Raw genomic sequence first — 15,239 nt, 5'->3', positions numbered from 1 at the left:
GCTTTTCCTTTTTTTTTTGTTATGTTTGAGGGAATCACAAGAGACCGAAGGGTAGTATACCAGACGCATGGAATCTCGCCAGAGATCAATATGTACGTTATTCTTAGCGATCGATTTTTTGTAAGAATTCTGATACGAAGTAAATATATATATATATAATGTTAGTTCATATAATATTACTTTTTTTCAGAATATATCGATTCCATTTCTTTTTTATGTTTCACGCACATAAAATCATAAGTAGTTGGTTAGAAGTCCAACTATTCAGTTCGATACATATTACAGAAATGCAATTCGAGATGAGAGATATCAGTAAGAGACCGGAAAAAAGTTAGGAATTACTTCGGCATTTTTTGAGGGAACAAATTTAAGTTTTATGCAAGTTGTTATCTTGCTTTCTATCGAATACTTAGAAAAGTTTTTATATTCTGTGACTGAGTAAAAAAAAATCAATTTATTACCACCAGAGTGAAAGATTCGACAAAAAAAGGGTCTGAAAATGAACGTTTTATGGTTCTCTTATGAAATAAAATTGACTAATACCCGCTGAAATGCCAAACTATAACATCATTTATAAGGAAAATAAATAAATGTACGTATATACACTTATGTTTTGGGCTATTATATGGTGATTTAGCCATCTATAATTCACCCCAATTCAAGACATTGAATTTTTTTACAAATCAAATCGATGCTATTAGCATATTTTTAATTGAAACGATATGTCAACATATAATTAAATTTATTATAGTGGATTTATAATTAGTCAAAATGGTTAATTAAGGGTAAAATATAGTTTGGCTTCCTTTTAATTTTATCTATAAACACAAGGAATTAAATAATATCAACTTGAATTTTATTTCCAATCCCCTCAATTTGGTGCGATTTTATAAAACTTTGAATGCATAAAATTTCAGCAGCTCTCAAAAGATGACACCAACAAGAAATCAGCACTTCTTACATAAAAAATTATTGCACTTAAACAGGGTTATTTCATAATTTTCTTGCCGAAGTTTACTAGCAAACCATTGATTCTATAGAGGCATACTTCAAGTTAGAAAAAGTATCTAAATAACGTGTAGAAAGGCGGCATTACACTGTAAAAGTTTGATAAAAATTATTTTATAAAACTTAAAAAATGTAACTAATAAGCACATTTGTTACATTCGAGCGATTTTAACTAATTCGCCTACTGGTTGCATTTTTCAAGTTTTACATACGAACTTTTATCAAATTTTTATATTGTAATGCCGGCCGAACTCAGATACGTCTTTCATGTTGCAAAGGGTTGTATAGTTATTAAAATGAACAAAATCAACTTTTTTATATGGAACAGCCGGTCTTTCAATCATTTAAAATCAATTAAAAAGCGGTTGCCCGTCACTCATGTGGCCAGAAAAAATCCACGTTTCCAAGTTCATAATTCGCAGAGATAGCTGAATCCAAAAATTCGACGAAGGTTGGGGAAAAAACAGTATATAAACTGACGAAAACGCTTCTTTACTTCATTTATGCCGTTCTTTCCAAACTTTCCTCCGATTTCTGATGTCTCTAGGATCAATTGTTTGCTTGTAAAATGCAGCAAAGGGAATTATAAAATCACCATATATATAGCCGTATTTGTGCTAAATGACACTAAATGATGTGTGCACTTCCTAAAATACCAAAAATACTGAGAAAAGAAATTGATATAATGCGTTTTTGACCATGTATTTGCCATGTATAGGCTATTCAAATGTACACTGTACCTATGGAAGGTTAACTTTGCTTTCATATTTAAAATAACGTTCGATGATGAAACATACACATATTTCTTTATTGTTGTTTTATCTGACAATTTTATAGTCCCTTCAGAATCGGTTATTACAATTGTGTGTGTACATTGCTAATATCATCGAGACTACTAATACGAGATTCTGGGGTAACAGCGGGCTACATATATTTAAGACTTAGTACACAAAACTAGACTTTCGCAGAAAATAAGTTCAAAACAAGCCATGATTTCGGCCGTTATGACGTTATCCGTGGGCATCGTTCGAACTCAACATTATCAATCACCGATATACTTGGCAACCCAAAATTACGTCTTAATCACCCTTTCGTTCGTATTAAACATTCCCTGAGCCTAGCTAAATAATCTCCTTTGGGGAAAAAAAGTTTAGCTAAGTACTTTGATCTCTCGTAAACACGACGCACACGTATCGTCTTTAAGGAAATTACTAGGAAAGTATCGTATGAGAAAGAGAGAGAGAGAGAGAGAGAGAGAGAGAGAGAGAGAGAGAGACGCATTTGTGACATACATAAAAATAAATAGTCGAAGTTAAGATAACGCTGATAAAGCTAACTCACATTATCACTGAACCAAGTACCCGATTTGAAATTCTTTTAAAATTTCCTCAATATTTTTCAAATTTCGTAGACATCAATGCGCAAACGATACATTTCGAAGAAATATCAGTAGAACAGACTTTTCCTCTCGTTTTTTTTTTGTATTATATTCCATTGTATGTGCATTTTATTTATTTACCTTTTTTATGGACTCGGGTCTTCCGCCATGGCCTCAGAAAAACGCTGACGTAGATAACTCCTCGTATTTTTTTTTTGTACTCCACTGAGGAATAATAATAATAAAAAAGGGAGAGAGAGAGAGAGAGATTCGAAATTTGTTTGGCTCACTGAATAGCGTCTTTTTCCTGTCACGCATCGGATACATTTGTTACGGTTCAAAACTAAATACCAACATCAACCATAAAAAGATAAGCCTCGTTTACAGAAGATATGATGTTCTTCTCGTTGGTGCTCCTTTTCCATCGGATGGATGCTGGAAGCCATCGCATCTACTGCCTACTTCCAATAGGTGACCCCGAAAAAAAGAAGAACCAGATGAAGATGGAAGGAGAAGCGAAAAAAAAAAATGTACTGAAAAGTATTTTTAAAAGCAGTTTTTGGTGTGCATGCTTTTAATAGCTTGTTTTATGGCGTCTATTAAAAGCACGCATTAACTTACAAGCGCTCGCAGACATATTAAATCGGAAAGAAAAACTAAATAAAACTTCGAAAGTATTAACTTCGACTATTAACTGCAGAGTTTGCCTTTTGGAACATGAACGTTTTACGAGCCTTCATTTTTTTTTTTTAGATTTTCTATCCGTTCCTCCATGTTTTTTATACATATATGTACATTCTCACCGCGTATTTTATTTTATTTTTTATATTCTTCTCAAGTTTGTTTTTGCCATAGTTTTAAATCATTGATGATATCAACTTATCTTTAGTTGGAAGTTTCTATAAATGTTCGATGGATAGAGGATAGGAAAAAAAAAACACTTTTTGAAATGATCTTCCATTTTTTTAATCGATTTATTGCTTAGCGAAGGCGAGAGTAACTATATTTGTTGGATAATGTGAAAAGACATTTGCATGAACTATGAAACCAGATTTATTTTCATTAAAGGATAAAATTCCCGGTTGCTATTGATTCATTTTACAATTCACTTATTTTTAATTTTGAGCATTGCAGATTGTTTCTTGATAAAAGTTTTAGATAGTTTTACGATTTAAGTATTTATTAATAATCGTTAATTAAGTTTAAAAACGAAACGTTTTGATGGGACTTTTTGGGAAAACATTTATTTTTCATAATTATTATCCCCATAAAAGTTTTTTTCAACCATATTTAAATAATGCATTATTAACGTTTACTTTATGTGCTGATGAATAGTAGGATAATATATTTGTGATGAATTATTTCACATTATTTTTTAAAAATTGAAAGTTTTTCTTTATTTTCATTTTTTGAAAAATAGTACGTAGTTTTTTTTTTCATGTTATTTGTAATTATATTAACAAAAATTTTAGCTTAATTTTTTTTAGTAAAATACAGCTACGATAGATGATATTGGTAGTTGATTAAAATTTTGAAAGGAATTTTAACTGAATAACTACTAAAGTGCTCTTGAAAGAAATACTTCGAACTCTTATGTCATAGTTTTAAAGTTTTCTTAGTCAATATTTGTGACTAATCACTACACAATTTTTTCGCTTTAATGTTCTGTAAGCGTAACGTAGAAAAAACCATCCGATTTATCACTCACCGACTAATTCAATATTTGACGAAGGAGAGTATTCTTGTGGCTACCTAATGTACAAGCAAATATCTCATTGCAATTAGGCGCCACTAATGAGCAGCAAGGGCACTCAAAAACCTTTCCGTTTAAGCACTCACCAGAGAGATAAGCTATACCAAGTGCGAAGAAGTGAAAATTCCTGGAAAGACGATTAATTTACGTGAATTTAGTCATAAAAAAAGCACAACCTATCTATCTATAACTGCACTAACTTTATGCAAGTCCCCATTTCTCCTAGCGTAACACAGTACGAAATATTGTTCACATATATCAATTTCACCGCGTTTTGAAATTTGAATTCAATAAGTAAATTGATTAATTATTCAGAAGAATATGAATTCGTTTTATTGTTATGCACAAATGGCCAATCAAGGTTATTAAGACATGAAAACAACTGTAGAAATGACTATCAGTAATAAGTTTGACCTCTTTCAGCGCGAATTAACGTACTAATGCTATTGATCTTGCTTTTCAATAATACCACTGGAATTCAAGTGTGAATATTTCAGACATAATTAAGTGGATAACGTCATTTTGATACTTTTTTGATCATTACTGGAAATATTTTTACATTACGGAGTCATTCGCATTTTCAATACATTCATCCATATTAAGGAGTCGCCAACGAATGAGGCAAATATACAAAAAAACACCTAATGCATTTCGACACACAATGGGTGTCGTCTTCAGAGGAAAAAAAATTTAAACAATAATCACACGCTGACCGAGGATCCCACTAGGGTTGGATACCAAATCTTAACTCTCTGTTGTTCAGTGGAAAAAATATGTCTGCGAACTTCAAACGTCGTGGTCAGAATGAAGCTGAGAGTCTGCGTGTAAGACTAACGCAGCACCCGCATTGGACGCTTGGAAAATGGACCTATTGCAGCCGATTGGTCTATACGAATTTACTTGGAATTCATGCTCATTATGGATCTAAACCATGGTGTTGCAATCGGTGGTGTTGATTTATTGTTATTTACTAATATATATTTTTGAAGGTCCGAATATACGTGCATTCGTAGAAATCTAAATCAGTTGTGAAAAACTCTCACTTCCTGAAATTCAAATCTATGGCCCTCTTGTCAACAGTGAGTGGCGATTGTCGATTTTTCACACATTCCTGATTCTTAACACAGCGAGCGTGCTCATTTAATCGTGCGTTTATGGGTCTCCTTGTGTGTCTGTCCTATACAACCATGAGGGCAATCAACACATGGAATGTAATAAATGCCTCATTATTTATTCTGTGGTATAACATCTTTTAATAGGCACATCTATGGTTGTGAGGTTGAACTTTCTTTAGCATCGATATGATTTTTAGTGAGATTATTGGATCGCAGAGAGAGAGAGAGGGTACAACTACACTTCCTTGGAGTGGCCTCTGTGTAATGTTTACAAAAGTGGTTCCTAGCGCCGGTGTCAAGAATTTTCTACTTATTTCGTCAACGATCTTAATGTTGAACCACCTGTCTTTCGCAGTTGCTCTGATGGTTTCAAGTTCACAGTCTAATGTGTTCCAATCTGAACAGATGTTAAATTCTCGCGCTACATAAGTATGATACGCCGAGAGTTTCTGTTGCATGGAATGACAAGATCTAAAATGAGGTGGTAGTGAGGCCGAGAAAAGCTTACGATAGTCAAAGGTTTGGAAATGTGATTTCTGTTTAGTTACTAATACGTCCAAGAAAGGAAGTTCGTTGCTTGTTTCAAATTTAACTGTGAACTGAACGTGAGTCCAAGTCATCTTTGGAACTGTCCCAAAGCACAAACCTATTATCCACATATCTCCAACAAAATGAGAAGGGCACGACATTGAATAACTTACTCTCAAACTCGTCCATATATATATCACACAAAATCGGGGAGTGGGAATTTCCCATTGCTAGACCATCTGTCTGGGTGTAAAACTTGTCATAGAAACTGAAAGCTGTTTGTGAGACATGTGAATGTGAGATTGCATATTTTTTCTACTTCAGGCAGTGAAAATGTTTGTGTTTCAAGTCGTTTTTCTAGACACAACTAATACTACCAGTTATGGGAATGTTAGTAAACATTGGAACTACATCAAAAGGCACCATGTTAAACTTAATGGGTTCACCTGTACGTATTATTTGAGCGAAGCTTGTGACGAATTTTTAACTGTATTATTAATTGATTTAGTGAGTGGAGGGAGAAAACGGAAAAAGGAATTTAGCGAGGTTGTATGAAGCTTTACCAATGTTAGAGACCACAGGCCGGAGAGATAATGTTGGTTTGTGCAATATTCGTTGATGACTTCTTAATATTCTTGGGCAAAGTTGATCTACTCTTTCACATTCATCCATCTCAGTCTCGATAAAATAATAGACTATCGTAGAAAATACGTGAGCTTCTAAGATATCCAGATAAACCCTTAAACTTATGTAACTTTCCTAGTAAGGTTAGTTAATTGCTTTCAAGTCACTAAATCTTACCCAGATCACAATATAATCATTAAATCTTATCTCTTTAAATCTCTCGCGATGCCCAAATATAAGTCCATCTTTCCGCCAAATTCCTTCACGAATATCACTGTGTAACAGAGTGTAATTTGAACACATGCATTTTACCTTGTTGATATTAGTATTGTGTAAGTCATTATTTAAGCAATTAGAGACTTCTTTTTCTTAAGAAAAAACAAGTTTTTTGATTAAAATCAACGTTCTCAACATACTGTGACTTGATATAATTACAGAACCGCCAATATTAATCCCCCAGTATCACATTCGAATCTCTACTGCCTTTTTATGAGGATTTTCAAATGATTTTTCCTTCTGATCTCTTTTATAGCAAATTCATCTTCGAGTGTCGTTCTTGTCCGGGAATTTCTCCGTACATTAAACATCACAAAAATTCATAGCTTGGAAATTCTGTCAAATCGGCTAATTTTGAAACCATAGCTGTAGTTAAACATACCCACAAGCCCACAATATAGGCCTATAGTTTTTCCTTTTTTTTAAATTTCTGGAGAATAACTTTTTTTTACAACAGGACTTGGTTGATTTTTATATGCAGTAGTTTCGCAAAATTGCAGAAAGAGTCACACATTCTTTACTGTACATTTAGTAACTTTACTGTACATTTACTGTACATTTTACATGAAATGATCATGATCATTAGACTAATTTACAAAGTTGTCTAATGAAGCAACAAGTCTGTAAATCAATATTTAAATACTATAAAAATAATTGGTTAAATGATATTGTTCGCATTTTAATTGAAAGAACAAGTGCTTTAAATGGTTGATGGAGTGATTTTTGGAACATTTTTCAGCGATTGAGTAATCTAGAGGCCTCTCTTCTGATCTTTGTGGGCTTAGATGCTTTTATCGTGTTTATCCCTGTTATTAATAGGTGCAGACTGATATGATCGTTGTGCAAACATCGCCCAAGAGCCCAACGCATCTGTTCTACGTCCTGTTCTACGTTTTGCATTGATCGGCGTATTGATTCTATAACACTTCTATTGCACCGATTCTTATTAGATAATTCACTAGCAATTCGTTTCAGTCTTAGCAGCCGAATAAAGGAAAGACGTCCTAATTGCTTTATCGATATTTGAAGAATTGATAACGCCTTAATGATCTTCCTTGCTGAATTGCGATAAGAGAGATCTACTACCGACTGACCCATCAATTATTTCGGTCGTCAGGCAGAAATTTGAGGAAAGAGCTTCGTTCGGTATTAAGTTTCTATTCGCTAGAGACATGTAACTCCACAAATATTGCCTTCAATTATGAATTACTCGTCGTAAAATTAGGATTTATTAAATAAATCAAAGCCAAACCTCCTTGTTTCACAAGAGGTTCGTATAGGATTAATCGCTAATGAGAGAGAGAGACATGATATATGAATTTATTCCGTGATGTAAAAATTTCAGAAGTAGATGTAGATTATGTGACTGCGGAGAAAAGATAAAGGAGGTGATTTCAGAAGAAAAATTGCGAGTCATAAAAAAAATATATTAAATTTTCGTTATATCTGCTATTAAGTTTCAGAAAAACCATTTTATTTTACAAATTACTTTCCTGGCAAAGAACTCTTCAGAGATAATGTTTCAAAAAAGTATTTAATACTCAATATTTAAAGGGAGTATTATTTAAAGGAGGTAGTTTTCATAAATTATGCATATCATTTTCTTTAGTAATATTCTACTTAATAGGATAAAAATTATATTGGTTTGGTGAGTCTTTCGAACGTCTATTTATTGTTCTGGATTATTATTTCAAAATAAAACCTTGTTTATATTTTCTTTAATCAGGGGTGCCGATTGAGTTTACCAGTGTTGTACAGGGTGCATAGCTATCGGCACGCACGACATTTTAATAGCGAACCGTTGATCCTAAAGGCATACTTCCAAATAGAAAAAGCATCCAAATAACGTGTAGACCTCAGATAAGTCATTGATATTGTAAGGGGTTGTATAGTAGTTATTCAAATAAAAAAAATAACTAACGTTCTATACGGATAACCTGTGCTGAAAAAAAACCTATTTAGAAAGTTGTTGCCTCGTCTTTCCTGAGGCACAAAAGAAATTCCACGTTTTTGAATGAATATTCGCTTGGATATTTGAATTCAAAACCTCATGAAAGTTAGGAAAGAATAGCATAAACGAGGTAAAAAATCGTTGTCCGTTACTTTATGCTGTTCTTTCCAAATTTTTTTCTGATTTTTTTCGAATTCAAATATCTCAACGAATATTGCACTTAGAACCGTGAATATTTTCCTTTGGCCTTAAGAGAGACAGTGCAACGACTTTCTAATTGTGTTTTCGAGAGCAGAGTGTCCATATGAAAAGTTAATTTTTTATTTTAATAAGAATACAACCCCTGGCAATACGAATGACGTATTTGAGGTCCAGGTGTTATTTGGAAAGTTTTTCTAATTGGAAGTATACTTCTAGTATCAATGGTTCACCAGTAATTTGCGGTGCGTGCTGTTAGCTAGGCACCCTGTAGTTCTGTTAGTGGACCGATAAACTCAGAGGGTTGTTAGTAGCCATCAAGAGGGTTGTTAGTAGCCATCAAGAGGGTTGTTAGTAGCCATCAAGAGGGTTGTTAGTAGCCATCAAGAGGGTTGTTAGTAGCCATCAAGAGGGTTGTTAGTAGCCATCAAGAGGAAAAAAAATTGCAATGGAACATGTAGTCGCAAACTACGTTGAGAGGGTGAAAATCGCGAAAAACGCATGCAGGTTCCGAGTTCAGAGGAGACGAAAGGTGGATGTCCGTTGATCGCTTAATGCGCTGGTGGGTGCGCTCACCATATCTGATGGTGCGCTCACCTATCGTAAGCAGCGTCGCGAAACGCATGCGCTGTGGTATGATCACGCGCTACAGACGACGTAAATTAGCGCCATTGCGGAGGTAAGCACGTGTAGCAGTCATATTGAACGCGCGGGACCCGGTGCTTCGCCTCCACGTGAGCCAGATCTCAATCCGTGTGACTTTTTCCTATGGGGTCACCTTAAATCACTCGTTTATGCGACGCCTGTGGACACACCGGAGGATCTCATAGCGCGGATTGTCGTCGCTGCGGCAGACATCAAAATCATACCTGGTATGTTCGAGCACATTCGGGAATTGTTGTTACGTCGTTGTAGACTGTACAATGACGTCAGTGGCCACCACTTCCAACAACTCTTGTAATAATTAATCAAATAAATCTTTTTGTAGTTATTATTGTGTTTTTTGTCCTTCCAGCGTGATGTCGAAACCTGTATGCGTTTTTCACGATTATCACCCTCTCAATCTGGTTTGCGACATCATGTTCCATTGCAATTTTGGTTTACTAACAACCCTCTGAGTTTGTCGGTCCATTAATAGAACGCCCTGTATAACATGAAACTTACCTACTCGTGCTGGGAATCGGAATCTTTCAGCGTAATAAAATGCAAATATCATAATCACATGTGACGTACTGTCAGGAAATGCTAAATACATGTTTAGTGTTATGAAGAAACTCAAAAAATAAGTGTTTTTTCCCAATACACCTCAATCACAGGAAAAATATAAATGCATTTTTTCTAGAGTTTATTGAAAATGATTTCGTCGAAAATTAGAAATAAAATATCAATATATCAAATTTATAAAAACGTCTTTGTTGAATCAATGTGGTGTGTAATACGAGAACCGGAATAGATTTTGTCAATATCATTATCGGGGTTCTTACTTTACGGAATCTAAAACCAAACTCAATTTCAAGAAACACGATCGCTTCAGTAAACACATCAATTTGTGAATAATAAATAGAAAAAAAGATGTATATACCTCTAAAATATTTTATAAACAATTTTACTTTCCAAAACTTCAATCTAAAGGAAGTGGTTCAAAAAACTTGGAAAGATAACAATTTTTTTTTTGTTCATTGGCTTTATATATATATATATATATATATATATATATATATACTCGAATCAATACTTAAAATGCTCGGAAATTGGAGAGAAAAAACTCATGTATGAAAATTAATATTTTAATCAACTTAGAGAAATGAAAATTGAAGCCTCTTGTGCATTCAAGTCCAAGATGCTCCAAGGCCTTAACCTTGTATAAAAGAGTAATATATCTCTATCTCTCCTCAAAGACGTTTAATGTTTCTTTCGGAAAGAAAAAAACATTTTGGACGCGATAAATTTTCTTCCTTTCAGGTTATTAAAAGAGAAAACACAGCGAAAAAAATTATTTTTATTTAATTCTTTTCAGGAGCAAAGCCATAAATCTTATCGTCCTTTGACTGTTTTGAGCTTTAGATGGAATTACTGGATCCATGGACTGGACCCATGGGGATATCATTTGATCAACGTCATTCTACACGCTATTGTCAGTTTTCTGTATCTCAGGTTGGTTATTATTCATCTGAATATTTTCAATTAATTTTATCTCTTCAATAAAATTCACAAGAAGATGCTGTTAACACGTGCTCAAACTCGGAACTTACTTTCATTAACATTTTCTCGCACTAAAAACAAACTGAAAAATTGAAATAGAAGATAAATATATTTTTTTATGTTTTTCTATTTGATTATAAAATATTAAGTGACACTGATTGATCTTCAATTTATTTCTAGCTAAATATCATGAAGTATTGTATTGTTAAACAGATGAAAAATGTTCGTCATATTTTTAAAGCATGATAGAAATTTTAATTTTTTAATTATTCTGCAACATGTGTTATCACTGTAATTTCCTGTGCGTAATCCGCGGATGCAAATTTCGTAATATATTTTGAAGAATATATATATTTGAAATATATATATATATTTTCATCATGTAGACCACGGTGGTATGCAATCTGCCTGTGAAAACTTCATTCATCAATTAATGAAATCTGAAGGAATAAAAGTGGTTGTTTATCACATTTTTGTTGAAAAAAATGCCGATTTTTCTACCATCATTGAAACGCTATCTTAATTTTTCTTCATAAATTGATTTTTCAAACGTTTATTTCTAATACGACCTTTCAGAAATAACATCTGCTGACAAGATGGAGTGGTGAATAATTTACATTAAAATTCCGATATTTTTTCATCGTATAAACCTCAGATTATATGAGGAAAAACACAGTGTTACTTTTGATCTGATTACGTTACCAGTAATATGAGAGCGTAACACAAAAAATCATATACACTGATTTTAACTAACGTAAACTAATTTATGATCAGATAGTGCATATTCGAATGAAATATAGCGTAGTAGCTCAGTTACGCAACAAATAGAAATGCCAAAACGGATTTCATTTGCTACGTTTATCAACTAAATATAAATATTTAGCTCTATTACACTTGATTTATATCAAGGAGAGCAAACCAAGTATTGACAAAACACTTCGTTTCCTAAGTAAATTATTATATATTTTCTTATTGAACTTCCAAATCAAATAAATCGTGACCAAATTTTTATTTAAAAAAATATAAGTAAATGCGAATTCAGCTAATTCAGCTTTGAACTGAACCGAAAACATTTTTTTCCAAAAGAGATTGAAATAAAACTCCTTAGCGAAGCTGAATTATCAAAAACTAATGTCTTATTTTTCTAATTAAGGTAGTTAAAAATCAGAATTACTTAGAAAAACTCTCGAAGGGTAAGTGTGAAATATTTGAATCGCTTCAAGAAAAATCATTAAATCGGCATCATTTCCGTTTTTTGAAAAGATAAGTGCTATTTGCTTCTACTCGGTATTGAATAACACATTTTCGAATTAAGCTAATTATAGTTCATAGCATTAGCATATTGCTGAATCTGAAACAAATGGTGTTATTTATTTACTTTTTTTTAAAGCTAAAAGATGTAAAGAGATTAAGAACGAGAAACAAATTTTAAAAGTGTGAAAAGTATTTTTTTTTACGCTTCAAGAACTCGTCATTGATCGAACAGACAAGTTATTCAATTATAAAAACGAATTAAATGCATTAATATTTTAAGAAATATTTCATTTTTTAGAAGTTTTTTTAATGTTTTAATTCAAGTAGATAGGGTATCATAAAATGTAACACATGACGACTGTAATAAAAAGCACAATGTAACTAAAAATAAATAAAAGAAAGTTGTAGGCCATTAGCATGTTTATTTTAAACTTTTTAATCCGATTATTTCGTCCAGAAAAGTATTTTAAGGAAGACTAACATTTTATTCCTTACTGTAGAAATATAGAAGGGAAAGTTCGATCAAACTTCTGCTTAGGTAAAATAATATTTGATGCAAAAATAAATTTGTTGTGTTTTTATTGATAAAAACACAATAAATTTTCATTGTTTTTCGTCTGTTTTTATCAATAAAAATTGTGTTTTTTTCTTATAAAAAGTGTTTAACTTTCAATATTTTCATTACTCTATGCAAGTCTCATTTTATATCACTTTTATCATTATCTGCACAATTTTATGGTGATTCTAGAAATTTTACAGCCATAAAACACACATTAGAAAATTTTCAAAATAAATTATTAGCTTCAAATTACTTTAAATTAATAAGTATCACCAATCGTCATTTTCGTCATACATAACTTCTGCATCCTCTTGTACAGGGTGATCAGCGAATAAGCTCTTATTTCAAAATTAAATATCTCTACAACAAAGATCAATAGAATTATGCGGTAAACGGTACGTTTATTAGCAAAACTGTAAGAACGTTGCACAGAAATTTCGAAAATGTAGTTTTTTTTTAATTTTTTAAAATTTAAAAAAAAAAAAAAAACTGGAGATTTTGGGGTTCCGAAAATCCTCCCTTGTGTGAAGAGAAACCACTGCATAAAAGTTCGCAGCCACTCGCCTAAAGTTACTGCGTGGGCTGCGGTATGCGCCATGTGTGCTGACAAATTGTTCCAAAATTGTAACGTAACGTTCAGTAGTAATCGTTTCTCGCACGAAGAAAGGGCCGATAATGCCTCTGGCGCATACCGCACCCCATGCAGTAACTTTAGGCGAATGCAGTGGTTTTTCTTCACACAAATGAGGATTTTCGGAACCCCAAAATCTCTAGTTTTTTTTTTTTTTTTAATTTTAAAAAATTTCAAAAAAAACTAAATTTTCGAAATTTTTGTACAACATTCTTACAGTTTTGCTAATAAACGTGACATTTACCGCATAATTCTATCGATCTTTGTTGTAGAGATATTTAATTTTGAAATAAGGGCTTATTCGCTGATCACCCTGTATAAACCTCGGCCAAACAATATTGAATGAATGAATAAAATAATTTTTCAATACTTCTCTAAAAATTCACATTAAGATAATTAACTTTTATGCTGCTTCTATCTGCTTCTGAGTTCATTCGTATTATTTACCGTATTTTAATGTGTATAAGGAACACTTGAGTATAAGAAATCCTCTGAATTTTTAGGCTTAAAATTTGGAAAAAATTTTCATCAAAGATATTTTTTGTTTTAAGATGAAAAAAAAAATGTTCATCATAGACACCATTTATTAAATTCCTCATCACTCTCAACTGGTACGTCACAATCAACTTCAGCTACATCAACTAGTTGTCGCGGGGCTTGCGGTGTTGCAATTTAAATTGATTTGAGTTTCGTGGAATTGAATAATTGATATCTATAACTATCCATGAATAAGAAACCCCCCTCTATGTTTGTACCCAATTTTTGGCATAAAGGGGTTCCTTATACACGTTGCACTCCACTCAAAAGTGGAGTCCCTCAAGGAAGTGTCTGTCCTTAGCCCCATAATTTTTTTCACTTTTTATCGATAAAATCGATCAGAGTATCGATGGTATCGTTAGAAAATTCATAGATGATGTGAACTTAGGGGGGGGGGGGAATCGGAAATCAAAGCGATGGGGGTTGCTCCAGACCAACTTAAACAGGATTGCAGTATGTGAAAATTAAGTGGAGCGTGACGTTTAGCGTTGAAAAGTGCATGGTTGCTCATTTTGGTTCGAACAACCTACGTTTCACGAGTTGAATGGTATCACTACTGAATTCTTACGAGTTGAATGGTATCACTATCCCGGATGCAACTAGAGTCACCGATTTGGGAATTCTCATTGACGAGTGGCTAAGGTTTTCTGAACATTGTTCAGCGGTGGTCAAAAAAGTGAATAGAATGTTCGGGGTTTCATTCTTAAAAAAGTCTCTTCGCGTTCTCTCAAAGTCATTCTTCCGCTTTTCCGAGGCTTAAGGGGGCACAAGACTGTTGGCCATAGGAAAATTGAGAAAAAAGTAACAGTTGTTCAGAATTCCATTAAAAATCATAAATAGCACCATTTTCTTCAAATTTTTGTACCTATTTGAAAGGGTTTCTATTCTTTAGTATACTAACTTTATTTGCCTGTTGTGGCCCTTGTATTTTTATTTGTATTTATTAAAATATGGTAATTAGTAATAATAAATATCTTACATTTCTTATTTTTTATTGGGAAGCTGTGAAATGTCCTTTCGAAGTTCTTTGTCAGCATAATCTTCATCTAACTGTGGTTATAGACAACAACTTCGAGTATTGACTTCTCTTCAACTTCTCTCTATTTTTCTTTACACATCTCTTTTTTTTTATTTGCCCCATGAATAGAGAGATGCATTCTTCAATAGTTTCAATAGGATTATTTATTTCCTTCAAAAAAAGGTAGTCAGAAACAGAGAATTTTTT

At 32.9% G+C, this 15,239-nt stretch overlaps 1 protein-coding gene across 1 annotated transcript in view; it reads left to right on the top strand.

Moving 5' to 3' along the window:
• LOC149085464 (protein O-mannosyl-transferase Tmtc3-like) overlaps positions 1–15,239 on the top strand; it is a 195,450-nt gene that overhangs the window by 89,473 nt on the left and 90,738 nt on the right. Inside the window, exon 3 of the mRNA XM_089233480.1 lies at positions 10,849–10,985. Within this exon, the coding sequence (XP_089089606.1) occupies positions 10,849–10,985 (137 nt within the window). The remainder of the gene's footprint in view (positions 1–10,848; positions 10,986–15,239) is intronic.

Source organism: Pholcus phalangioides, unplaced genomic scaffold (assembly GCF_987345545.1).
Source record: "Pholcus phalangioides strain wild (caught in Gottingen) unplaced genomic scaffold, Ppha-v1.0 ptg000007l_1, whole genome shotgun sequence".
In the NCBI taxonomy this organism is placed as follows: Eukaryota; Metazoa; Arthropoda; class Arachnida; order Araneae; family Pholcidae; genus Pholcus; species Pholcus phalangioides.
This window is presented reverse-complemented; position numbering and strand designations above follow the sequence as displayed.